The sequence below is a fragment of the Rattus norvegicus genome, chromosome 13 (assembly GCF_021556685.1).
Source record: "Rattus norvegicus strain SHRSP/BbbUtx chromosome 13, alternate assembly SHRSP_T2T, whole genome shotgun sequence".
In the NCBI taxonomy this organism is placed as follows: domain Eukaryota; kingdom Metazoa; phylum Chordata; class Mammalia; order Rodentia; family Muridae; genus Rattus; species Rattus norvegicus.
The window spans coordinates 107,219,715-107,244,255 of record NC_141546.1 but is presented as its reverse complement, the minus strand read 5'-3'; the positions used below and the strand labels follow the sequence as shown (position 1 = coordinate 107,244,255).

Genomic DNA, 24,541 nt, shown 5'->3' with positions numbered 1-24,541 from the left:
CCTCCACACAGACCCAGGAGGAAAGTGCCCAAAGGACCAGAGAGCTTCCAAAATGTGAGCCAGGATAACTCTCATGCTGCTGTGACACAGCATCTGACTGAAGCAACTCGAGGAAGGAAGGGTTAATTCCGGCTCACGGTTTGGGGGTGCAGTCCACCATGGTGGGGGAAGTGTGGGGCCAGGAGTGTAAGGTGGCCACCTTGCAACTGCAGTCAAAAGCAGAGAAATACAAATACTGGGGTTTGGTTCACTTCCTTTTTGTACTCAGTCTAGGACCCAAGCCCATGGGGTTGATGGGCTTCCCCATCATGGTCATTAAGGTGGCAATGCCTTTGCTCTTCATAAATTTTTTTGTAAGGATTATTTTTATTCTCTCTCTCTCTCTCTCTCTCTCTCTCTCTCTGCCTACATGTGCATGCAGTTGCATGTGTTCATGTGCATTCATGTGGAGGAAGAAGTTATACGCCTTCTAACATTCTTTGCCTTATTCCTTTGAGGCAGGGTCTCTCACCAAACCTGAAGTTTGCCATTTCATCTGATGTCCAGCGAGCTCCCAGTACCCACTCACCTGTCTCTGCCCAAATCTGGCTTTTTTGTCAATGTTGGGGATTTGGATTCAGGTCCTCATGTTTTCAGGGCGAGCAGTTAGACCCACTGAGCCTTCTGAGCTCTCCAACAGATCTTCCCTGACTGTTCCTCTCTCTCTCTCTCTCTCTCTCTCTCTCTCTCTCTCTCTCTCTCTCATGTGAGCTCCCTTAGGCCAGGGACTTTATTTTATTTTTTTCCATTAATTCTCCTGGCCTTCGACATATACTCCCAACATAGTGGTGTAAAAATTAGTAATTACTGGGCCTTCAGCTTCTGATGAACTCTCTGGAAGAACAGGAAACTGCACGTCTGGGGGTGTGGGGTAGGGCCCCTGGGGTGCAATAAAAGGAGAAAAAAGTATGGCTTTTATTGGTTAGAGCCAGGTTAAGGGGTCACCAGAGCCATAAAACCTGTGAGGACACTTTGCAAACAGCCTTTTGTTTACCAAAGTAACTACACCTTTTTACCTTTCAACTAGACAGAAGACAGATTCACGGGTTCCTAGGCCAGGCCAGATGCTGGCCTGTTTGCATGGCTTTAATACTTTCTTGCTCTGTCCTCTTCCTTCCCCAACTCCCACCCTAATTATTAATAGTAGGTGACCTTGGAACAGAGAGTGGGCAGGTGGATCTGAGTAAACCCCTACTCTTCCACAGAAACAAGCTTCAGTGTGTCCAGCTGTGCTCTGCGTCTAGGCTCAGTGCTGGAGTGAGTTAGTACTTTGTTTACACTGAACCTCAGTTTCCAAGGGAGGTATATCTTTGTGTGTCTCAAACAGCCTCACCTATTGCTGTGTGTCCTTGAAATACAGGCCTCCGCTCTGCTCGTTTGTTTAGAGAATTAGGGTCTTGTTTATTTTCCCCGGGTAACCTCTCAAATTTGTTTATTTGGGGAAGTAGGGCCTTGCTTTATTTTCCCTGGGTAACCTCAAATTTGTTTATTTATTTATTTATTCGGAGAAGTAGGGTCTTGCTTTATTTTCCCCAGGGAACCTCAAATTTGTTTGTTTGTTTATGTATTTATGTATTTATTTATTTATTTATTCGGAGAAGTTGGGTCTTGCTTTATTTTCCCTGGGGAACCTCAAATCCATAGAGATCTGCCAGCCTCTGCTTCCCAAGAGCTGGGATTAAAGGCATGTGCCACCACACATGGTTCAATTTTATTTTTTAAATAAAGGTTTCTAACACTTCATTCTCTTGCCTCAGCCTCCTAGGGACTGAGATCACAGGTATGAGTCACCACTAGTTTATTCGCTGTGTGGGTTTGTTTTCATTCAATGTTAAAGATCAAACCCCAGGATTTGAGAAGTGCCTTTGGCTAAGCACCCTACTAATAAGCAAAGCCCCTGGCCCGTTTAGGTTGTTACTCACACTCGGGCTAATATACATCAACTTTAAATGTACAATTTCACTCGTTTGGGTGGTAACATATACAAGATGCTACTTTTCCTCATGTGTTTCTGCTTTTGTTAAAGAAGGAATGTCAGGAGAGGATCACCTCACACACTCCCGCTAATGTATAGTCGCCCAAGTTCAGATCTCTTCTTTCTTGCAAACCATCAGTTTCTGCATCTGCCTCAACAGACTGAATCGCAAGGTCCATTTAGACAGTGTGCCGTTAAGTGTGCAGGCACCCTTAAGCGATGGGCGTTATTTTTCTGAGTAGCATTCAACCATTCCTGCCAGCATAACGGCAACATCCCAAAGCAAAGCACAGGGTTGTGGATTCAGCCCAGTGGTTGGTGCTTGAAAATCAGCGCAGGGTCCTGGATTTAGTTCTTAGCTCCTGGGAGAGGGGGAAAGGACTACCAACTTACCCCACACCGTACCCAGAAAGAAAATAAAGACAAAAAAATAAAAGATAAGCACAAAGCAAGCTACTTCACTCCTACCCCGTAAAGCCCACCAACCAAGCCCTGCAGCCCTAGGAGCTGGCGTTCTGAGCACGCATGCGCAGGCACATCCGTGCACTCGAGGAGCTCCAGCAGGGGGCAGTATCGCAACCCGGAGGGTGTAACGCCTGTCGTCCTCGCAGGGCGTAAAGCAGCTTTGCTTTACGGCTCCCGTCTCCGCCGTAAAGCCGGCGTACCCACGTGCGACAACTTCCCACTGGAAACCTTGGGTTTGGTTGTTGTGTTTTTTATGTTGTGGTGGGAAGCTTGACGTTTCCGCTATGGGCAAACGCCGGAGTCGTGGCCGCAGCCAGCTGCTCAGCACAATGACCAAGAAGCAGAAGAAGCACCTCCGCGACTTCGGCGAGGAGCACCCCTTCTACGACAGGTCGGGGCGCGCAGGCCACCGGGAGGGCTGGTTCCGGCCGGGGTGGGCCGGTCCGGGTCGGGGCAGGCTGGGAACCCGCTGCGGAGGTCGCTCTGCACCGGGACCTGCTGAGACAGCGGAGCGTGCTGCCTGTCATCCGAGTGCGCGCGGGCTGAGGCGGGAGACCTCAGCTTAGCCAAGCAGGGCCATGTAAGGGTCTGCAGAAACAGGACTGGAAATTGAGAGATAAAAAGTTGGCCACGAGAGGTGAACCCCGGTGTGTTGTTAAAAGCCAGTTTCTGACTTGTTCTTTCCTACAAGATGTCATTGAGCTCTTTCGTTACCCATTTGTCTTCTGATTACCTCTGCCTTTGTGCATGCAGAATTTTTTTTTTACAATGACTGGATATTATCCTGTATTGGACATTTGGTTTTTATTTATTCATTTAGAGCAGAATCTTTAGGCCTTTTCGTGATTGTTACAAACTAGCAGCTAAAGTTTAACATTATCTATTTCTTTTTAGGGTTTCCAAGAAGGAAGTCAAGCCGCAAATTTGTCAGCTGGTAACGTTTTTTTTTCTTTACAGTAGTTGGAATTGGGTTGTTACTTTTAAGATGGGGCGTAAATGTAAAGCTTGGGTTGCATTCCTGTGTTTTTCGTTTTGGATGTGAGCTGTGATTTTAGTAATGCTACTTAATTAGTTTTAAATGGTAAGGACAGCTGTAGAAATTCCCATGTGACAAAAGAAGCCATAGTTGTAAACTACCCCGAGACACTACGTTAAGCTCTGTGGAAGGGGTTCATCAAGAGTGCTGGCTCCTTGTGCACTCACCATGAAAGGTTTCACATCACACAGTGTAAAGTGGACGGGGCCGGCAGACTCAGACAGTGGCACTTGTAAATTTCCTCTGACATCTTGCAACATGAAGCCTGATGACTGGGATGTAAGTTAAAGCCCATTCCCTGAAATTTTGATTGAAAAGTCAGTTTTCTTTCCATGTGCAGCTAATATCAATTAGAACCATGGCTTGGTTAACTGTTTCATGCTGGGCTTGGTTCAAGAGAGGAGACTGTAATATTTGCGGAAAAGCTCATGGAATTTTTGTTTTGTTTGTCTGTGAGTTAATGTATAGTCATTATATAAAGTAGTGAGTTTCCTAAGGACTTTTCCAGTCATAATTACCTTATGGTATTTATTTCCTTCCTTTGGCTGTTTGCCTTCCACCTCTGCTCATCCTTTCCCCCTAACCAAATTCTTTTCCTTTTGATTCCATGCCTTCTTATTTCTTTTAAATCTATTTTCCTGGTACAAGAGAAAACATATTTGTCTTTAGTCTGACTTGTTTTTACTTAATTATGCATGTGATGTAATTTCCTTCTTTATGGTTGAGGAAATTCTGTTAATATGTATTTCTCACTTTTTTAAGTGCAATAATAAAAACTAATTTTTTTATTAATTCCCATTTTTCTTTAGTCAGAGAGCTCAGATTCTTCACATTCTGAAAGTGAATCAGAGAGTGAACAAGAGCATGTTTCGGGGTACCACAGACTGCTTGCTACATTAAAGAACATTTCTGAGGAGGAGGAGGAAGAGGAGGAAGAAGAAGAGGAGGAGGAGGAAGACAAAGAGGAGGTGGATGACAGTGCTGTAGGTGATTCGGAAATGAATGGTGAAGATGGCGGTGAGGATGTCCGTGTGGAAGAAACTGCAGAGTCCTCTGAGACACAGGACCGTAAGTGTTTGGGGCTGTCCTCTGTCTGTCCTCTCTGTTCTGTGTTCTGTGGGCTGAGTGAGAGCATGTGGCTACAAATTCAGCCTGATTGGGTTTGGTTATGTTTTGAGAATCTGATGGGAACACAGAAAAAGGCCGTTGGCTTACTCTTTGAGGGACTTGTAACCTCAGGTAAAACCACTCAGCTTTCAGGGGAACGTCATGTGGTCACCGTGGCAGCTCAGTTCGCTGAAGAGATTTTTCCTCTTCAGTAAGAGACCCATGTTTCATGTTAGGTAGATATAAAAATACAAACTTTCATGTTGTAGATTTGTTTATATAAAGCGGCTGGAGAGGAGATAAGGCTGCCCCCACTGGTTCCTTAAGGAGACTCTGAGAGAGAGGAACTGGAATGGAGACCCCAGAGGGACTCCGTTTTAGGGCTCAGACTGCAACTCTATGTGATCTTCTGTGCCTGGGAATCAAACTAAGACCTTGTGTGTATCAGATTGAGCTCGTCTTTTGAGTCAAGGTCTTACTGTGTAGACCAGGCTGGCCTTCAACTCATGATTCTCCTTCTGCCGTGGAAATAACAGGTGTGTACCTGTAAATGAAGGCTTTTCTACCTGTCCCCCAGATCCCAAATAATGACTCTGAGACTTAATTATTTATGAAGAAATGCTTAAGCCATAAGCATGGCCTTGTTCTTCAACCTGCTCATAACTTACTATACATGTGTCTGTTATACATGCGCCATGTGGCTGGTTAGTTAACTCTCCTAGTTTCACATGACAGACTTCCTTAGAGTCCAGATCGAATCTTCCCTGCTGGAGTAGTTCCCCAGAACTCCCACCTCTTCCCACCTGCCTGCCTGTTTTACTAGACAATTATTTGTTTTTTGCTAACAGGCAATACTTCTGCACAGTACAGGAGAGATTCTCTCTACACACCACCATGCATGGCATTTTTATTTTCAGCCTCATTAGAATATGTTTATATGCAAACAGAATGAATCCAGCATGGGCTGACAAGGCAGTTCACTGGGTAAGACCTCCTACAGTGAAAGGGTGACTGCTTCAGTTAGAGTTCTGGAACCTATGTAAAGGTGGAAGGAAAGAAACATCCACAAATACAGGCACACACTGGGATAGGAATAATTAGTTAGTAATTAAGTGTGCCTAACTTCCATATGCGATTTGAGCTTTGACAAATGTGTACCTCCAGAGATGCTTATCCTTTTGCCAGCACTGAACTGATTCCGGTCACTGTTCATTAGCTGTGCCCTTTACAGAAATCTGTGCAAACATGGTCAAACACGTAACATTTTTGAGACAGACTCTTGCTCTGTAAACCCAGCCTTGAGTTCACTGTATGGCGCACACTGTTCTCTAATCATGACAATCTTCCTGCTCCACCCCCTTCTACCTCCCACCCCTAAGTGCGTGCTGGGATTTCGGGTGTGCTGTGCTGTGCCTGGCTTGTGTCTGTGTTTACCTTTGTGTTATTGTTCTTAATTGCTGGATATATGTGGGTGACTTCTATCTCTCACTTCCTCAGTCCTGTTGTCCTTACAGGCTTTTCTTTTTTTGAGACAGTATTACTGTATATCCCTGACCGGTGGCCTGGGATTTGCTGTATAGACCAGGTTGGCCTCAAACTCACTTTCCGAGTGCTGGAATTTAAGGTGTGCACCACCATTCCTCTTAACATAGTCTCCATATTCCCTTCATCCCCCTGTGATGCTGGGCTTCATACATGCCAGGTAAGCACTTCTCCCACTAGGTTACATCCCTGGCATGCATGCATTCATTCGTTCATTCATTCATTCATTTATTCATTTATTTTAAATAAATGGCCTTGAGCATGCTGAACAAATAAAAGTTTTTTTAAAGATTTATGTATATGAGTACACTTGTAGCTGCCTTCAGACACACCAGAAGAGGGCATCAGATGGTTGTGAGCCACCATGTGGTTGCTGGGAATTGAACTCAAGACCTCTGGAAGAGCAGTCAGTGCTCTAACCACTGAGCCATCTCTGCAGCCCAGGAAATACTATTTTTTAAAATCTTAACCTGTCATGTAGTGTCATGTAAACCTAGTTTAGCTTTACTGAGATAAAAATCCCTTGCCTTGTTGGGCACAGTGGCACACTTTTAATCTCAGCATGTAGAAGGCAAAGGCAGGAGGATGTCTGAATTTGAGGTCAGCCTGGCCTCCATAGTAAGTTCTAGAACATCCAAAGCTACGTAGTGAGACCGGTCTTCAAAAGTAATGGCCGTAATGTTTAATCTTTGGAGCTCCTTCGTGCTGGCTTTCTTTGCATTTACATTTTTAGAGGAAAACGGGTTTTGTTTGTTTGGTGTTGCATGTTTGATTATAAACATGCTTCTTACTTACTACAGAGATGTGAGAAGGGGCCTGAGGATGCAGCTCAGTGGTTGGGTGTGTGTCTTAAATAAACACAGCCCTGAGTTTATCCCCAGTATTACATAAAGCCAGTTGTGGTGGTGTGTGCCTCTAATTCTAGCACTTGGTGAAGGTAGGGGCAGGGGGATTTAGTCTTGCAGTAGTGGGGCTTGTTCCTCGAGCCTCCCACCTGAGCTTTGCTGCTGAGTTCTGCCCTCAGACTGGACCTTTTTCTGTGTAACATAACTCTGGATTCACATTAGTTTCCTGGATATGTAGCACCCAGTATTAAATCCTCCTTTGACAGACATTTCAATTGTTCCATGTTACTTCTTACCATAATTCAGGCTGCTTTGAACATCTTTCATGTATATCCTGGTGCAATATTTTGAGTAAGTTCTAGAACTGGGTATTTTAGAATTCTCCAGGGTAACTCCTAATTAAGATAGAAATCTATTTTAAGGAACTGGCTCATTACCCAGTAGGCTGCAGTCTTCAAGTCTAAAGGCAGCAGAGCCCCCAGAGGAGCCACTGTTACAGTTGGAGTTCACAGACATTTGCTGGAAGTCTTCCCCTTAGGGCAGAACTGCCTCCTGTGCTTACTCCAAGCCTCCTACAGTGGGAGGAACCACCACTTGAGGAAGGCTGGTGGTGTCTGCTTAGCTTGCCTAGAGCTCCAGTTCCATCCTCACTCAGCATGGCACTTACCAGGCAGGGATGGCGCATGACTGTGATCCTAGCAGGCAGGGGCCAGATATGGGAGGACCAGAAGCTCAAGGTGTCGTCCTGAGCTAATAGTGAGTCAGTTAAGACCCTAAACCACAGAAGACCTTGATCCAAAAAATAAAATACTCACTTGACTTCCTGCCTAGAAACACACCATTTTTTAATCTAGTGATTTCCCGAGTCAAGTTGAAGCACACTCCAGGCCTGAAGCCCAGCTTAGTTACAGAATTACTTCACTCAGGTCTGCAATCAGACTTAATTCTGAAAGGTCGTATTCACTGTATTACCTAATTGTTTAAGAATAATGGTGCACACTTTTAATCCCAGTACTCAGGAGGCAGAGGTAGGCTGGCTGATCTTGAGTTTGAAGCCAGCCTGGTCTTCAAAGGGAATTCTAGGACAGCCAGGGCTACACAGAGAAAACCCTGTCTCAATATATACATACATGCTGCATTGAGCATTAGTGTTTGATTTTGTCAACATTTCATTATGAGTAAATTATTTTGTTTATTTTTGAAACATTTCACTCTGTAGGCCTGGCTGTCTAGAAATTGCTATGTTGACCAGGCTGGCCTGGAACCCCTCAAGTTCCACCATACCCCATAAATTTGACAGAATGTTTTTCATTGTTTCAGATATGTCTCTAGCTGACAACTCAAAAGGAAAAGATGGTGAAGAGCCACCTGGTGTATCACAGAAATCTTCAGAGGAGTTCACAGATGTGAAACACGAGTCACTGTTCAGCCTGGAAACCAATTTTCTAGAAGAGGAGAGTGGGGGCAGTTATTCCCAGAGAACATCCCAAGGTGAGAGCGGCTCCTGTTGCCCCGACCTTCTATTGTGGCAGGGCTGTGCACTGATTGAGTTTAGTCACTGGACTGAGGGAGTGCAGTAGAACCAGTTAGCTAGTGACCGCACGGGGAGCTGGAGGAGATATTTCTCACATGTTTGTGCTTTTCAGGAGGTAGTGTGGAGGTGAGGACTGAGTGGTTGGAGAAGAGGTTGAAGGGGGAAGTGGGGAGGCCAGTTCCCAGGCCTCCAGTCTCTAGACTGCTCTTCCCCCCTCATCCACCCTTCTTCATTGGAACAGTACCTTTTCAGAATAGAAATGGCCAGTCTGAGTGTTCTCGTTACTAGGAGGAGCCCCAAAGCCACCACCCCCAACATCCATGGTCACCATGGCATGGACCAAATGGCAGCCAGCTGCACATGGGGTTCTGTAATATCAGTCTGTGCTGGTGGGAAGGCCAAGCTGGTGTCAGTCTTCTCTGCCTTTCCCAGTTTTCTGTAGCTGCACTTCAGCGTGGGTGAAGCTGAGTCCTTACGTGACCTAGTTCGATCTGCTGACTTATGTGGGAGGAGAAGTAGAGGTAGAATTTGTGGAATCTTAGCAGAAACCACATTCTAACTTGAACCGTGACAGCATGGGGGCCTAGACAGAAGCAGGAAGCTGGCTATTCTGAAGCCCTTGCACATTGGCTGTGCAGATAGGTTGGCCTAGGCTTCCCTGATGTTGTTGCTTGTGCTCTTGGTATTTACTGCAGGTACATGTCTTTGAATCCTTGAGCAGGTAACCCACTTCACTCTACTTCTTCTTAATGAGAAAGCACAGAGGGAGGGTGGGAGTCACCTGAGTGCAGTAGGCTAGATGGCCATTACCGAGCTGAGGGTCACCTACATGCAAGGGGGACCATTGGTGTCATCTGCTAGCTCAGCTGAGTACTGAGGATAGTTAATGTGTCTTGCTGTGCAGACTGCATGGAGCCTGCTCTCAGATGTGTCTTGCCATCACCAGATAAGACAGGAACATGTGCTGGCTTGTTTGGATGAACGACACATGGAAGGACTCAGAAGGGGCTCAGAGCGCTGTGGCTCTCCACAGGGAAGCAGCTCTAGCCTCTCTCTGGAGCCATGCTCTGCTTGGCACAGTAGACCCCTGTGGAGCACTTCCTGTGAAGGAATGGTACTGCTCAGCTGGATGCGGAATGACTGCAAAGGAAAGGCTTATAAGCAGAATGTAGGGCTGTGTTCAGAAATCACCGAGGAGGTAGGTTTAGGTGGGTGCCATGGTAACAGCCTGAACTGGGGCTGAGATGCCATGTGCTGAGTGTGCACTCCAAGGCTCAGCTCCTCAGATGTGGTTATGGTGCTGGAGGATGGGGACCGGGCTGGAAAGAAGGGCGAATCAACACTGGGAAGATGAAGGTTCGCGGGTCAGTGCAGTCTCGACAGGGACCAGAGGTGAACCTGTCATTTTCCAGGTGACTAGAGGTGAGTCTGACACTGTGATCACTGTGTTCTGCATTAGATCCATTTCAACATCACATCAACAAAGAACTGCAAGAAAAGGAAATTCAAGCCGCTGCCTCAAGCCCTGCAGCTACCCAGCAACTGAAAGTACGCACTGCTTGTTTCCCAGGCACAGGAGAGCCCTGGACTGCTCTGTGGCGCATTGGCACATATTAGTTATTCATGAGTCTCATTATGGCAGACATGGAGCTTGAGTCAGTCCTCTTGCCTCAGCCTCCCAAGTGTTAGGATCATGGGTGTGCAGTTGAGGTAATTGCAGGCACATGTTTGGGTGTAAGAAGTCAGTCAGAGATGTTTATTGTACTTTTTGCCATTTTGGCCCATGGTACCATGTAGCAGAGTACAGTACAGTGTCGCAACCAGAAAATGGACAAAGATGCGATTTACTGCTGCATGCCTGTCTCCCATGCCATCGCATTCCTAGACTCAGAGTTTCCGTACACTGTCGTCTCACACAGTCCATTCCTACCAGCATAGTCAGGGTTGGAACTCTCTAGCACTGTCTGGTACCATCCCTGGCCCTGTTGCTCCTTTTCACCATACCCACTTTCACACTCCTCACTCCTATCCCCATAACTCCTGAGCTCGTCTCTGTTTCTGGGAGCTTGTCTCCACGGGTCCCGGGAGAGTCACCAGGCTGCCCAGCTTCTGTGCCTCATTTCTCTTACTGCTGAAGTTAGTGTAATTTTAGATTGATAGTTTTTTTTGACACTGAAAAATTTCTAAACATTGGTCTCACAAAGTAGCATTCCTTGGGTCCTACTGGGCATGTCTCAGAGAGAAAGCGAGGTGGGGGGGCGCAATGGAGAGTGAGGAAGGGAGAGGAGGGATCAATTCTAAGACAGACACACTTGTGACTTATCACACTTACTTGAGCAATTCTAAAGCAAATTTGACTTTCTCTAGATGAGTTCCTTGGAACAGTGAGGGAAACACCAGAGACAGCTCAGGTATGAAGTCAGGCTTCAAGCTGTCCAGCACTTCTGTAACTGTTGTCTGTACCCGCTTGCCTCTGGGTGACAGAGTCATGAGTGCTCTGAATGCCCAGTGCTGTTGGTGCTCTTATTCATGGCTCACCTAGTTCTCTTGATCTGTCTGCCCTAGTGGCCAGTCCTGGGACATCTTGTCTTTTCATCAAAGTTCCAGAAGATGGAAACATTTAAACCTCCAAAGGATATTGACCTAAAGTCACTTCATCTTCAGAAGCCCCTAGAATCCACCTGGGCAAAAACCAACAGCCAATTTCTATCTGGTCCTGGTCCTCAAAAATCAAGTAGCTGCTTTACCCCACTCCAGAAAGAGCTGTTCTTGATTATGAATTCTTACCGGGACCTGTTCTACCCTGAGAGGACTGCCCTGAAGAATGGAGAAGAAGTCCGCCATGTGTACTGCCTGCATGCCATAAACCACGTCCTCAAAGCCAATGCTCAAGTGCTGGCTAACAACAGCAGGCGCCGGACCCAGAAACTCGGGGTGGGTGACGATGATGACTTCAGGGACCAGGGGCTCACCAGGCCCAAGGTGAGTGGCAACAGAAGAGTTGCTGTCAAGAAGCCGTGAGGCACTGCTGAGTCATGAGTGTGTTGACAGCTGACTAGTGAGTGAATCCTTGGGTAAGCAGTTGAGTGGGTCAGGCAATACAGGACAGTGAAAGGGGCTCAGATTCTCTCAGGGATGAACCCCAAGCACACATAAGCACCCCACTGCTGGTGATTTCTTCTTGGTGACTTTGGCTCACTAGAACCCAATGAACTTTTTAATCTGGTCCCTATATGGGACAACTTCTATGAACACAGATTTTTAGAAGGCCCCTGCAAAGGGGAAAGAGTAACAGAGGTGGGCTAGAGTCAGGCCTTCCACCAAGCCACACAGAGACACCTTCAAACAGAGGTCCCTGTTTTGCTGTAAGGTTCCTTCTGCTTAAAGATTGTATTTACTTGTGCTCTCTAGTCTGACCTCTGGCTTCCTACAGAAGTTTTAGTAGCAAAGGAAATAAATTTAATTCTGTGCACATTTTTCCTAATACTGAGGCCAAGCTTTGGTCTCACACCTGCTCTACCTGTCTCTTTACTTGAAAGTTGTGTTCATGTTTTCAGACTTCTGTTGACTTCATCAGGATGCAAGGGTTTAAATATTGATGTGGCTCTTTGAAGTTTTTTCAGTCTGGCACTTTGATAGCTGGGGAGACAAAGTGTGGACATTACTTAGTGTCACCACTAGGACAGTAATCCAGCCTCTTAAATCGTGGTCTGGCATACAGGGCAATTGCTTACTTCTTTGACCAGTGGTTGCATTTCTAGGAGGCTACCTCAGATGCGTGGGTGTAACAGTTGAGGCTGTCTATCTCTGTGTGTGCTCTATAGGAGAATCAGGTTTATGATTGGAATATAATGGTTTGACTAGGGTCACACCATTGAGTCTAGTATTTGCACAAGAATAATAGTTAGAAATTAGCTCTTTATTAAGCATCTTCTGATTTTCTGTTCAACAGAAACATTACATATTTATTTTTAGATCTATTTAATTTTTTAAATGTTTATTTATTTTTATATATGAGTGTACTGTAGCTATCTTCAGACACCAGAAGAGGGCGTTGGATTCCATTACAGAGAGTTGTGAGTCACCATGTGGTTGCTGGGAATTGAACTCAGGACGTCTGGAAAAACAGTCAGTGCTCTTAACTGTTGAGCCATCTCTCTAGGCCTGATTTATTTAATTTTATGTGTATGGGTGTTTTGCCAGCATGTATGTATATGCACCATATGCATGCCTTATGCCTATGGAAGTCAGATCCCATGGGACTGGAGGTAGGTTGGTTGTGGGCCATGGTGTGAATGATGGGAGCCAAATTCTGGTCCTTTGCAGGAGCAATAAGTGCTCTAAACCACTGAATCATCTTTTTACACACCATCCTGAAGCATTTTAATGAGGCTTGAAAAATTGACTCCTATTTTTCCAGTTCAGAAATTTGTCATCACTGGATTCAAAAACTATTTAGAGAATATACTAGAAAAATAAAATAAAATAAAATAAAATAGTGGTTTGTTAATCCTCTTCTATATTTTTTTCTTTCTCTGTCTCTTACTTTTTTATTGGTGTGACACAACATCATGACTACGGAAACATATCAAAAACATTTAATTGGACTTAACAGTTTCAGAGGGGCAAAGTCTGAGGGTAAAACAGAGATGGCTGCAGGAACACTGAAAGCTCACATCTTGGTCCACAAATAAGCCTGAAAGAGCGACACATGCAGAATGTCAGAAATCTTCTGAGCCCACCCTCAGGGACACAACACTGCCAACAAGCCACACCTCCTAATCCTTCCTAAACAGTTCCGCCAACTGAGGACCAAGCATTCAAACACATGAGCCTATCAGAGCCATTCTCATTCCAACTACTACACTGTGTATTTGTTTGAGTGGATCTTACTTTGCCCTCAAAGATCCTAATTTATTTCTGTGTCTGAGCTTCCATTGCTGCTATGGACATTGCCTTAAACTGAAAGGTATTTCCCAGTTTTGCTTGAGAAATGTCTCCCATAGAGCCATGGGGCTAAAAGTTCATAGGATGGGGTTGTGTGAATTCAGGAGACACTTGGCTTCAGGTACCTAGCCAGGTATTTTGTCCAGATACTTACCTCTGGCCTGCCATTGCCTCCCACAGGTACTTATAGTGGTGCCTTTCCGGGAAGCTGCCCTTCGGGTGGTCCAGCTCTTCATCAGCCTCCTTGAGGGGGACAGCAAGAAGAAAATCATTGTAAGCAATAAAAAGAGGTTTCAGGGGGAATATGGATCTGACCCTGAGGAGAGACCTCCCAACCTGAAGAGGCCTGAGGATTATGAAGCTGTGTTCGTGGGCAATATTGATGACCACTTCAGGATTGGTAATGGTTCCTGTCAAGGTGGAGGTCCTTGGGGAAGCTGGAGGGGTTCCTGACTCAGTCTTTTATCAGAACTGTGTGCTTTTGAGGCCACCTGCCTTGGTTTGTGGGTGGAGACTCCAAGACCATGTAGAAAGGCCTTGTGGAAATGATGTGGTTGGCTGAGAAAACTCCGTGTGTGCGGGGAGGCTTGGTCTCCGTCCTGGGTGGACGACGCCCACCCAGCCTTCATGGCCGAGCCTGTCTCTTCCAGCTCCCTTACCTTTGTGTGTTTTAAGTTCTTGGGAAAGTGTCCATTGCTAATATTGGGCCTCATTTACAAACATTTACTGAGCATGGACAGGAACCTGGGGATTAGAAGCCAACATTTTGTACATTAAAGAGAGTCCAGCCTAGGATACAGCACCTGTGACAATACTCAAGGCTGGCAAGGGAGTTGACAAATGCTGTTTTTCAGGAGTGGCGATACTTCAGAGGAGCATCCGTCTCTACGCCCCGTTTTACTCCTCTGACATCCTCATTGCCTCCCCCCTGGGCTTGAGGACCATCATTGGTGGTGAAGGAGAGAAGAAGAGAGATTTTGACTTCCTGTCTTCTATTGAGCTTCTGATCATTGACCAGGCTGACATTTACCTGATGCAGAACTGGGAACATGTCTTGGTAATGCTGGGCTTCCCCTGTGGGGACATTGGTAATGCTGGGCTCCCCTGGGGGCAGCACCCTTGCTCAGTACACATTGGACGAAGTCTAAAACAGCTATTTGTGGCACATCTAAGTCAGCTTGGTGAGCACAGCTGTGTCTCAGAGATAGCCCACCCCTTGGTTTGGAAGTAGGAGTCACTCTACATCTCCCAGTTTATGAAATTCTTCTGTTCTCTTCTACCAACAAGGCAGTCAATTGTTAAACTACCAGAGAGGGGGAAATTCTTTATTGTTTTCAAATTTCCCCAAAAGATTTCTGCCCTTCAAAAGTCTCTTTCTAGTAAGGATAGTTAGGAGGACGGAAATCCTCCTCACGCCCTCACATTAGGATGGGAAAACATGACATAGAGTCTCTTTGGAAAGGGGCAAGGGCTTGCTGTGTAGCCCAGGCTGTCCTTAGACCCCACCTTCCTGCCTTAGCATTTGGAATGGAGTGCTGGTTTTATAGATGTGCATACATACACAGCTGCCTAATATTTCTCGTTGGTTGGGTTTTTTTTTTTTTTTTTTTTTCAAGATTTTTAAAAGTTTCAGTTGCTTGTTTGTATGTCACTTGTCTGGGTGCCAGAAGAAGGCATATGATCCCCTGGAAAGGAGCCGCCCAGTATGGGTTCTAGAAACAACCTCAGTCCTCTGGAAGAACCACAGGTCCTCTCTCAGCCCTGACTAGTGTCTCACAGGGACTTGTAAGTGTTTCCTCAGGCTCCAGTTTTGTGGACAGTGGACTCTTCTTACCTCAGAGCTGTGGTGCTCCTAAGGCAGATGACAGCTCACCTCTGCTTCCACCTAAAGACCTAGGAGTTTGCAGCGACTTTGGGTACATCAAGGACAGTTGATAGTTACAGAGTGGAAACAGACGTGTAGCAGTTGGGGCCCTTGGAGTGTATCCCACAGTGTGTTAAAGTGCAGCTGAAATGAGTAAGGCAAACCAGGTGTGTGACTCACTCCTGTGAGCCTGACACTTGGGAGCTGAAGCAGGATTGTGGTAAGTTCATGGCCACTGGAATACAGGATTCCCAGCCAGGTAGAGTTTACACAGCAAGAGCCTACCTGTCTCAAGGAAGAATGAACCCAGGAAAAGTCTGTTGATGGGTAGCCAGAGGGTGTCACAGCTCTTAACTGCTAGTGGTGGTGTTTTAGTTTTCTGTTGTTATACAGGGAATTGAACATAGGGTCTTGGGCGTGGTCAGCAAAAATCTGTCACTAAGCCATGCCCGTCACTTTTACTTTGAGATCCAGTCATTGAAGGACAGAGGTTGTGCTTCCCATGTGACTTCCCTTTTTGTCCAAGTCTGGGACAACAGCACCCAAAGTAACCAGCCTGCGTTTCACAAGTTCCTTTTTTACATGAGCCGTGTTTCTTTACACTTTCTATGTTATTGGGTTTTCTCGGTCAACATGTAAAGTGATGGGGTTTTTGTGACCCTTTCATGCTTGTGTGTCTTGCTGTGTTCACCCCGTCTGACATTTCTCTCCCCTTCCCACTTACCTTCAGTAGTTTTTGTGGTCTTTGAGACAGTCTCACTCTGCAGCCTAAGCTGATCTCAAAACTCACGATGTAGCCCATCCTGGCCTCTCATCCTCCAGACTGCTGGGGTTTCAGGAGTGTCCCACTATGCCTAATTGTAAAAATTCCTTTTAAAGGAGTGAATGTTCCAATAGCTAGCCTATGTTCTTTGGAAGAGCCTGGGGATGACCAATCTGTGCTTAGTTTCTTACTAGAGTTCTGCTGACCTTGAGCAGGTCACCATCTGAGCCTTATTTTTCTACTGTCACTTGGGAGATGGTAACACATGCTTCATGGGGTAAAGGGGATGATGGATTATAAATGCTTACTGGTGCCCAACACATGTGCTCTGTAGATGCTAATATGGCTTATTTTTCTCCAAGCATTTGATGAACCACATGAACCTGTTACCCTTGGACTCACATGGGGTGAACTTCTCTAGAGTACGCATGTGGAGCCTCAATAACTGGTCCAAGTATTACCGTCAGACTCTGCTCTTTGGTGCCCTGCAGGATGCCCAGATCAACTCTGTGTTCAACAAGCACTGTGTCAATGCTCAAGGCCAAGTGAGTCCTGTGTCCTCAGATCGTCCTGAAGCACAGACTGGGTTGGGTCATGAAATGACAGAGTTAATGGCATGTGATCAACAAGGGATGCCTGCCTCCTGAAACTCTTACCTCCTGACAGGTGGCTGTGAGGAATGTCCCCATGACGGGTTCCATCAGTCATGTGTTGGTGCAGCTGCCTCACGTCTTCCAGAGAATGGAAGCACAAGACCTAGCTTCAGTGATCGATGCCAGGTAACCCTACCCACACCCATAGAGACCTGGTTTAGCACTGAACCGAGTAATTACTGATTATCAACTAGGTCCCCAAACTGAACTCAGCCATGCCCTTGATAGAGAAGGAATCAAGCCAGGTACAAACTGGGGCTTGGTCTTCGTATTACAGCTAGAAGCAAGGTCAGGACCATTGCTGCTATGGCCTATGAAATATTTCATGCCCTTCAGAGAAGAGTGAATTGTCTGGTGGACCTGTTGTGCTTATTGTGTCTGAGACAGGCAAGGCTTATTTGCTGCTGAGTGAGTGAGGGCCGAGTAAACTATGTTAGTTCTCTGGTGTATATAGAACCAAGTCTGCCTTTATGCTTAACTGTTAGCACCTCATTTTCTACGTGTTTATCAGTTTTATATAGTCTTTGAAAAGAAAGTATCTTCAGCCGCAGGGGATCTCCTGGGCAGTGGCTTGCTGACCCGCACTGTGGCTACCCTACTCTGTGTTCAGCTGTAGACTGTTAACCTTGTCCTTGGTCTTTCCTAATCAGGTTTCACTTTTTCATAAACAAGATTCTGCCTCAGTACCGGGATGCTGTCATGTCTCACACCCTCATCTATGTCCCCTCCTACTTTGACTTTGTTCGTCTCCGAAATTACTTCAAGAAAGAAGAACTGAACTTTACACACATCTGTGAGTATACACAGAGGTCTGGCGTCTCCAGGGCTCGACACTTCTTTCTCCAAGGAGAGAAGCAGTTTCTGCTCCTCACAGAACGCTTCCATTTCTACAAAAGGTAAGACAGTATAGCTTCTGCCTGCTAAGGGGCCCGGGTGGGCTCTGTGGGGCTGTGCATGTGACCCTTGCCTCTGCTCTGTGGAAAAGCCACAGGGGCTGGTGATGGTAGACTCTGTGTTGTCGGCTGGTGGTTCACTGGTTGGGCGTTGTTGGGCAGGTTAGAAACTAAAGCTTGAGCCTTGCATGGTCTGGAATGCAGCTGTGGTTCAACACCTCACAGAAGCCAGTGCACGCTTGAAGAGCAGAACAAGATCAGCACAGGAAAGCTTGGGGAGGTGGATGCTGAGCGCTGATTGCATCCCTGAGGAGGCAGGCCCAGGTGGCTGTTACCCTGGAAAGTTCTGGGCCCCTTGATGGTAGCAGTAGAAAAGTCTCAAAGGACTCAGGATTGAGTAATTTTAGGATTTCAATGTGTACTTAGATTTACTGCCAGGTCACTAACAGAACATCTCGGCTACTTTTTGCTATTGCTTTTTAAATCCTAATTTGCTTGGTAGTTAATAATAGCGTCCTGGACCTGCTAGATGGCTATGTCCTGAACTCAGTTCCCAAGACCCATATGGTAGAGCAGAGAGCTACACCCAGTTTTCCAGACAGTTGAGCTTTATGTGCCCAAGTCCCCATCAGGTGTCTGCAGCCAGATGCAGATCTCTAATGATTTACTACAGAGATGGGAACTGAGTCCAAATCCTTCTTTCCAGTTTCTTATGGTGGGATTTTGACTTTCCTGTTTTTATTTTGTTTTTGTTTTTATTTCATTTTGTTGAGACAAGATTTTATTTAACCCAAGAAAATCTCAAAGTATCTATTTAGCCAAGGCTAGCCTTAAACTCCTGATCCTCCGGCTTCTACCTCCCAGCTGCCGAGATTACAGACACATACCTTCACACTTGGCTGATATTTCTTTTTTTTTTTTTTTTTTTTTTTTTTTTTTTTTGGTTCTTTTTTTTCGGAGCTGGGGACCGAACCCAGGGCCTTGCGCTTCCTAGGTAAGCGCTCTACCACTGAGCTAAATCCCCAGCCCCTGATATTTCTGCTCTATTAAATTGCCATAATGTATACCAACAAGGGTCTGCCAGGTACACAAAGCCCTCCAAGCTTTGAGGGACATTCAGCCTTGCACCATGACCTCGTGGACCTTTTCATTCATTCGAGGTTCAGAGAGCTGTTTTCCAAATGTGTGTGTTTTCCTGGATGATGGGGGAGGAACCCTAGCAGCCTACATGGGCTCAGCAGATTAGGCATGATGACATTAATATTTTAGTGTTACACAAAGATGTAGCATTACATGTAATAAATTGCTCAAAAATAGGTATGTTTGTTTCTGGCTTCATTCTGGGCAGTCTGTGCTGCTTGGCCAGGGAGCTCATAAGTTCCTGCTGCTGGCTTCATTGTTTCAGAGAGTTGTTTCCATTGACAGAGGAGTTATACTTACTGAAGGTCTTAGCTTTCCATCATTCTATCAAATGGAGGCACACTGTCTGCATGGCTGGAAATTTTTTCTGTGTGATTATAGCCATTTCAAGTTATTAAACTGGGCTAGGCACTGCTTTTCAAGGCGAGGACACGTGTGACCCATGCAACACTGTTGACCTTCAGATCAAGTCTGAAGCATAGTGTACGGACAGCACGGTGTAAGGACAAGTCTCAGCCTGTGCCGCATGCTTGCCAGGCTCACAGGTCTCTTGGGGTGAAGATGGACAACAGTGCGTGCAGGAGTGTACACATACATCTCTGCCATGGCTAATGACCTCGGGGATTCTACAAGACAAACCACTACCAAGGAGGGGCTGGAGAGGTGGCTCAGTGGTTAAGAGCACTGGCTGTTCTTCCAGAGGTCCTGAGTTCAAATCCCAGCACCCACATAGCAGCTCTCAGTCCAGTGCCTTCTGCTGGTCTACATGTACACAATTAAGCATATAAAGACCACCTTTAATCCCAGTTCTCAGGGAGGCAGAGGCATTCACATCTCTGAATTTGAAGCTAGCCTGGTCTACAGAGCTACAGAGAGAAACCTTGTCTCAAAACAGAACGAACAGGCAAGTTACCAAGGACACAGTAAACATTTTGTTTTGTAATTTCTTTGGATCCAGTTTTGTATTTAACCTGAAAGATGGAAACACCAGAAGGCATGTCTAGAGATGGAACTCAGGGCCGGGCACGTGCTGGGCAGGCTCTTCCCCTGAGCTCAGCCTGGCATTAGAGTGTGCGTGCTGTTAGAGGGCGTCTCAAGGTTCTGTGATTTCATGTCCACGTTCTTCGTGTCTCGGGCATGCCTTCAGACAGCTGAGTAAGACAGAAAAGCAAAAGTAAAGATGGATTTGTTACAAGTGACAGTGAAGGAAGAGCACTCCCAGGAAGCAGACAGCAGCAAGGTCAGGGCCCCAGCTTCTTCTCCAGGGTTCCTGTTACAAGAACAAGTGGAGGGGGCCGAACCCCAGGGGCGAAATGCAGTGAGCCCTTCAGGGACAGATAAAAGCCTTCACTCTATTTGTGCCCAACACCTCTCTAAAACTGGCCCTTTTCTTCTTACAAGTTGTGTGTTACAGGATTGAGGTGCCTTAGGTTGCTGGACTGGCTCTGTCTGTCATAGTAGTATCTATCCAGCAGGATGGTTGACAGTGTTGAGAATGAAGGCTCCTTAGAGCTGGGTGGGTGTTTGCTCATGACTCCTCTTCCCGGGTGACTCATTGTACTTTTGCTGTCCATTGCTGCAGTGGTACAGATCTCAGGCTATGGACAAGTTGTAAACTAGATGTAGGTTGCTGGGCATTCGGCATGGCTGCTGGGGTGGGACTGGTCCTTCCTGCACTTGTATGAGTCCAGGTTCTAGAAGTGATGAATGCTAGTTGGGTCTGGTAGGCGTTCCCATGGTAAAAGACATTCTGATGAGTTAGTACATACTCTATACAGTATTTGCAGTATATAACTGATTGGTTCTTTAATTATGAAACAGACCTCATTTCCTGTTAATGAGCATATAGTTCTTTTTTTCTTCAGTTTTTTTTTTTTTCGGTTATGAGGATCCCTTCATATCTGTGGGTTCTCTATTCTCAGATTTAACCAACCATATATTGAAAGAAGGATGTATATCAGTCCTGAAGTGCAGATTTCTGTCTTATCATTGTTCTCTAAACAATGCAGTTTTTAAAAATTTATTTCATATACATGAGTGTGCATATGTGTGGGCCTGCTGCCTCCAGAGGGCATCAGAACCCCTAAAATGGGAGGCATGGACAGTTGTGGCCTGGCATGTGGGTGCTGGGAACCAAACTTGGCTGCTCTTAGCCGTAGTTTAGTAGCTCTTCACAAGAGGTAACTCAAAGTGTACAGAAGTATCAGGCTCTGTGCAAATGCTGCACATGACAGAACTGAGTATCTATGGTCTTAGGCACGATAGAGGAGTGCTGAAACCAGCTTGTCCCGGTTCCTTGGCATACTGTGTGCACAGTTCTGCAAGCCTATCCACACGCATATTCTGGGGATATACCCACCTGCTTGCTGCTTTACAGTGGATTTTGAAAGGAAAACTTATTACCATAGCAGCTGCCTACAGCTAAAAGTGTGTGCACTGGCCTTGCCCTTCTGCATCTTCTCCACAGCCCCACCCCTCCAGCCTCACACAGAGAGTGACAGGGTCTTTTCCTTGCTTCTCTGTGTTCTCTGTGGTTTCGTTTGCAAACACTGTGAGCTGAATTGGCCTTATGGTCAGATGCACCTGATCTACTGGCCAGTGTGTGGGTAGCAGTTTTAGTCTTGTCTGGATTTGGTAGTTGCCATAGCGACATTCCATCTACCACAGGACTCAAACACATTCCTATAGCAGATAGAGGGCTTAGCTTGGTGTCTGAAGTGCTGATGAATTCTGGGTACAGCAGTGTCAGGACAGAAGGAGGTAGGTTCTGTGCAAATATTGCATCATTTCTGAACATCAGTGGTCACTGCTAAAATGGGACTCAGTGGGGCTTTAGTGGTAGTGGTAACTTTTTGTGCGGTTATTTGGTTTTGTCTTTAAGGCCCGTGTAGTACAGGCTGGCTTCAAGCAGTCCTGTAGCTGAGGATGTTCTTCTGACCCTCCTACCTCCACCTCCAAGTGCTGACATCACAGGTGTGCATCATCACACCTGCTTGCTGTTCATCTTTCTGTCACGTTAGGGCAGTGTCCCTCAAGTCACTACAGATTCTTTAGTGTGGGAAGGGGATACTTGAAAGGTGAAAGAGGGACTGGAAAGATGGTTCATTGGGTATAAGAGCATGGGATTTGATTTCCAACATCCACATACATGATGGCCACACCCATCTGTAATTTCAGCTCTAGGGGATCCTGCCCTCTTCTGACTTCTACACACACAGTACATAATACATACTCTCTCACACACACATACAAATTTTTTAAGAAAACTATATCCAGGGAGGTCTCCAGATGAGTTGAAATAAAGGAAAGGCTGTCATCCGTAAGCGACATTTTGTGCACCAGACACTCTAACAGGAAGTTCAGAGCCTTGACAGCATGTCTGTTGCTGGGTCCCAGAGGGACATTCAGCCTTGACTCCGGCTGTTCAGTGAGTGTCTGCAGCTGAACCTCCTACCCCACAGTGCTGCAGGGAATGAGGTGGGCATTTGTGAGCTGCTGAAACCGCTCTGTCCTGCTCTGTCCTGTGCTGAGCCTCAGGCAGGATCTCAGAAGGTGCTGGAAAGGACCAGCAGGTGCTATTGGCATTGGTATAGGTGATTTTATGGCTCTGACCTCATCCCTGTTGTACCTGATGATGAAGGGAATATTAAGTGCACAGTTTTTCTGGCAGAATTTTTTCTTTTTAAATTTTTATTTGGTGTGTGTGTGCGCACAGGGGCAATCAGAAAGCTATCTTTATGGATCAGTTTTTTTATGGTGTGTAGACTCCAGGGATTGAACTCAGAGGATGGAACTCAGGTTATCAGGCTCAGTGGACAGTCCCTCACTCGAGGAGCCATTCCTCTGACACCTGTTCTGCTGCCTTCCCTCTACTTCAGCCCATGCAGAATGGGCTTGGAAAATGTAAATTTCAGACAGGTGTGGCGACACACAGCTGTAACTCCAACATTCTGGGAGGCAGAGGCAGGTGGATTATTGTAAGTCATTGGCCACCCTTTGTTTCATGGAGAGTTCAAGGCCAGCTTAGGCTAGGTCATAGTATAAAAACCTTGTCTCTAAAGAAATATAGGGCTGTTGAGATAGCCCAGCCAATAAAGGTATCTGGGGCTCCCGTAGTGAAAACATAGACAACTGACTCCCATGGTGTACACACACACGGGGGAAGGAGAGGGGGGATAAATGTAATTTAAAAGTTTGTTTTTAAAAGAATCAGATGTTGTAGCTCACCTGGTTGAGGCCAGCCTGGTTTATACCACAAGTTCCAAGCCAACTGGGGCTCTGTAGTGAGATTCTGCCCCATACAAAAAATGATGATAAAATAAATGTCAAGTTTAAAACTTGGGTTGGACATTGTGGTGCAGTCTTTAATACTTGTATTCAAGAGGTGGTAGAGGCAGGTGGTTCCCTGTGAGTTTTGAGGCCTAATCTACTATCAAGTTCCAGGTCAGCAAGTTCTACCCACAAGAAATTTTTAATACAAACTTCTGTTGTCATTATTGTACTCAGTATCAGGAATTCAGTTTCGTTGTCAACAAAAATAAATCGTCTAGCTCTAGGGTAACTTTCTGCCCATGGTTTGAGGTCATTGGTCGCACAGCTTCTGCTGGCTTCTTCATGCCCCTCCCTCTCTCACAGGTACACAATAAAAGGCATCAGGAACCTCATATTCTACGAACTGCCAACATACGCTCACTTCTACAGTGAGGTCTGTAATATGCTGAGAGCCACCAGCAGAGGAGAGGAGGCCACATGGACGTGCACTGTGCTGTATTCCAAGTATGATGCCCAGAGGCTGGCTGCTGTGGTTGGTGTGGAGCGGGCAGCACAGATGCTGCAGTCTCCAAAGAGTGTCCACCTCTTCATCACTGGAGAAAAATGAGTGTGGAGTGGGACAACTACATTGATGGACCTCATAGACTTGGTCTGCTCACTGCCCAGGAGCAGGCTCTAGGCAGTCTGCAGTCCTGTGCCCTGGAAAGTGCAGTGTGACCCGTGCGGGTAACCATAGCTCTCGGGGCCCAGAGCAGTAAAAGGACTGCCACACACAGAAACCAAAGCTTGTGCTTGTCACACTTTTTAAGCTGTAACTTCTCAATTATGATTTTAATTTTTTAATTTAATTATTATTTTATATGCATTGGTGTTTTGTCTGTGTGTATGTCTGTGTGAGGGTGTTGGATCCCCTAAAACTGGAGTCCCCCACAGTTATGAGTTGTGATGCTGGAAAATGAACCTGGGTCCTCTGTGCTCTAACCTGCTGAGCCATCTCCAGCCCCAAGGTTTTAATTTTTACTTGAGGAAGAGTCTCTGACTTGCCTGTCCAATTTTCGTAAAGCCTGTTGTGGCCTGTAGGACTGGCTTGAGAGCTGGAGATGTCTTGGGCTGTGTCCCAGTCTTAGCACTTTACTTTCCTAGCCAAACTTAAAAATATATATACATATACATATATATATATACATATATATTTTTTTTTTCAAACCTCGAAGAGTACTTACACTGATCTTTTTAGATTCTCCTGGTGTTTTAATAGCTAAGACATACATTTACCAATCATATTCTATAAAGCAGCATTTGGGTCCAAGGTTGATTCTGTCCTCAGCGCCAAATTGTGTTTTGAATCATGCAATAGGTGAAAGTGAAAAGAAAAATCATACTTTTAAAATCAAGAAGCATTATTTTAAACTCTTATAAAAACAAACACTATTGCAAATAAGAACCGTCACAGGTGACCGACCCTT

General features: G+C 45.8%; 1 protein-coding gene across 2 annotated transcripts; it reads left to right on the top strand.

The window, feature by feature from the left end:
- The first annotated feature begins 2,655 nt into the window (after positions 1-2,655).
- Positions 2,656-23,940, top strand: Utp25 (UTP25 small subunit processome component). 2 transcript variants are annotated; one of them, XM_087581071.1, is made up of 13 exons: positions 2,656-2,870; positions 3,374-3,413; positions 4,325-4,583; positions 6,158-6,324; positions 8,330-8,500; positions 10,003-10,091; positions 11,109-11,525; positions 13,671-13,890; positions 14,345-14,547; positions 16,480-16,662; positions 16,784-16,896; positions 17,421-17,666; positions 23,439-23,940. In XM_087581071.1, the coding sequence occupies exons 4-13, from the start codon at positions 6,318-6,320 to the stop codon at positions 23,680-23,682; spliced, it is 1,893 nt and encodes a 630-aa protein (XP_087437197.1). In that variant the 5' UTR covers positions 2,656-2,870; positions 3,374-3,413; positions 4,325-4,583; positions 6,158-6,317; the 3' UTR covers positions 23,683-23,940. The 2 variants fall into 2 exon arrangements, with proteins under 2 accessions (XP_087437197.1, NP_001014008.1); NM_001013986.2 differs by lacking the exon at positions 6,158-6,324 and having other exon boundaries at positions 2,671-2,870.
- Positions 23,941-24,541: the final 601 nt, after the last annotated feature.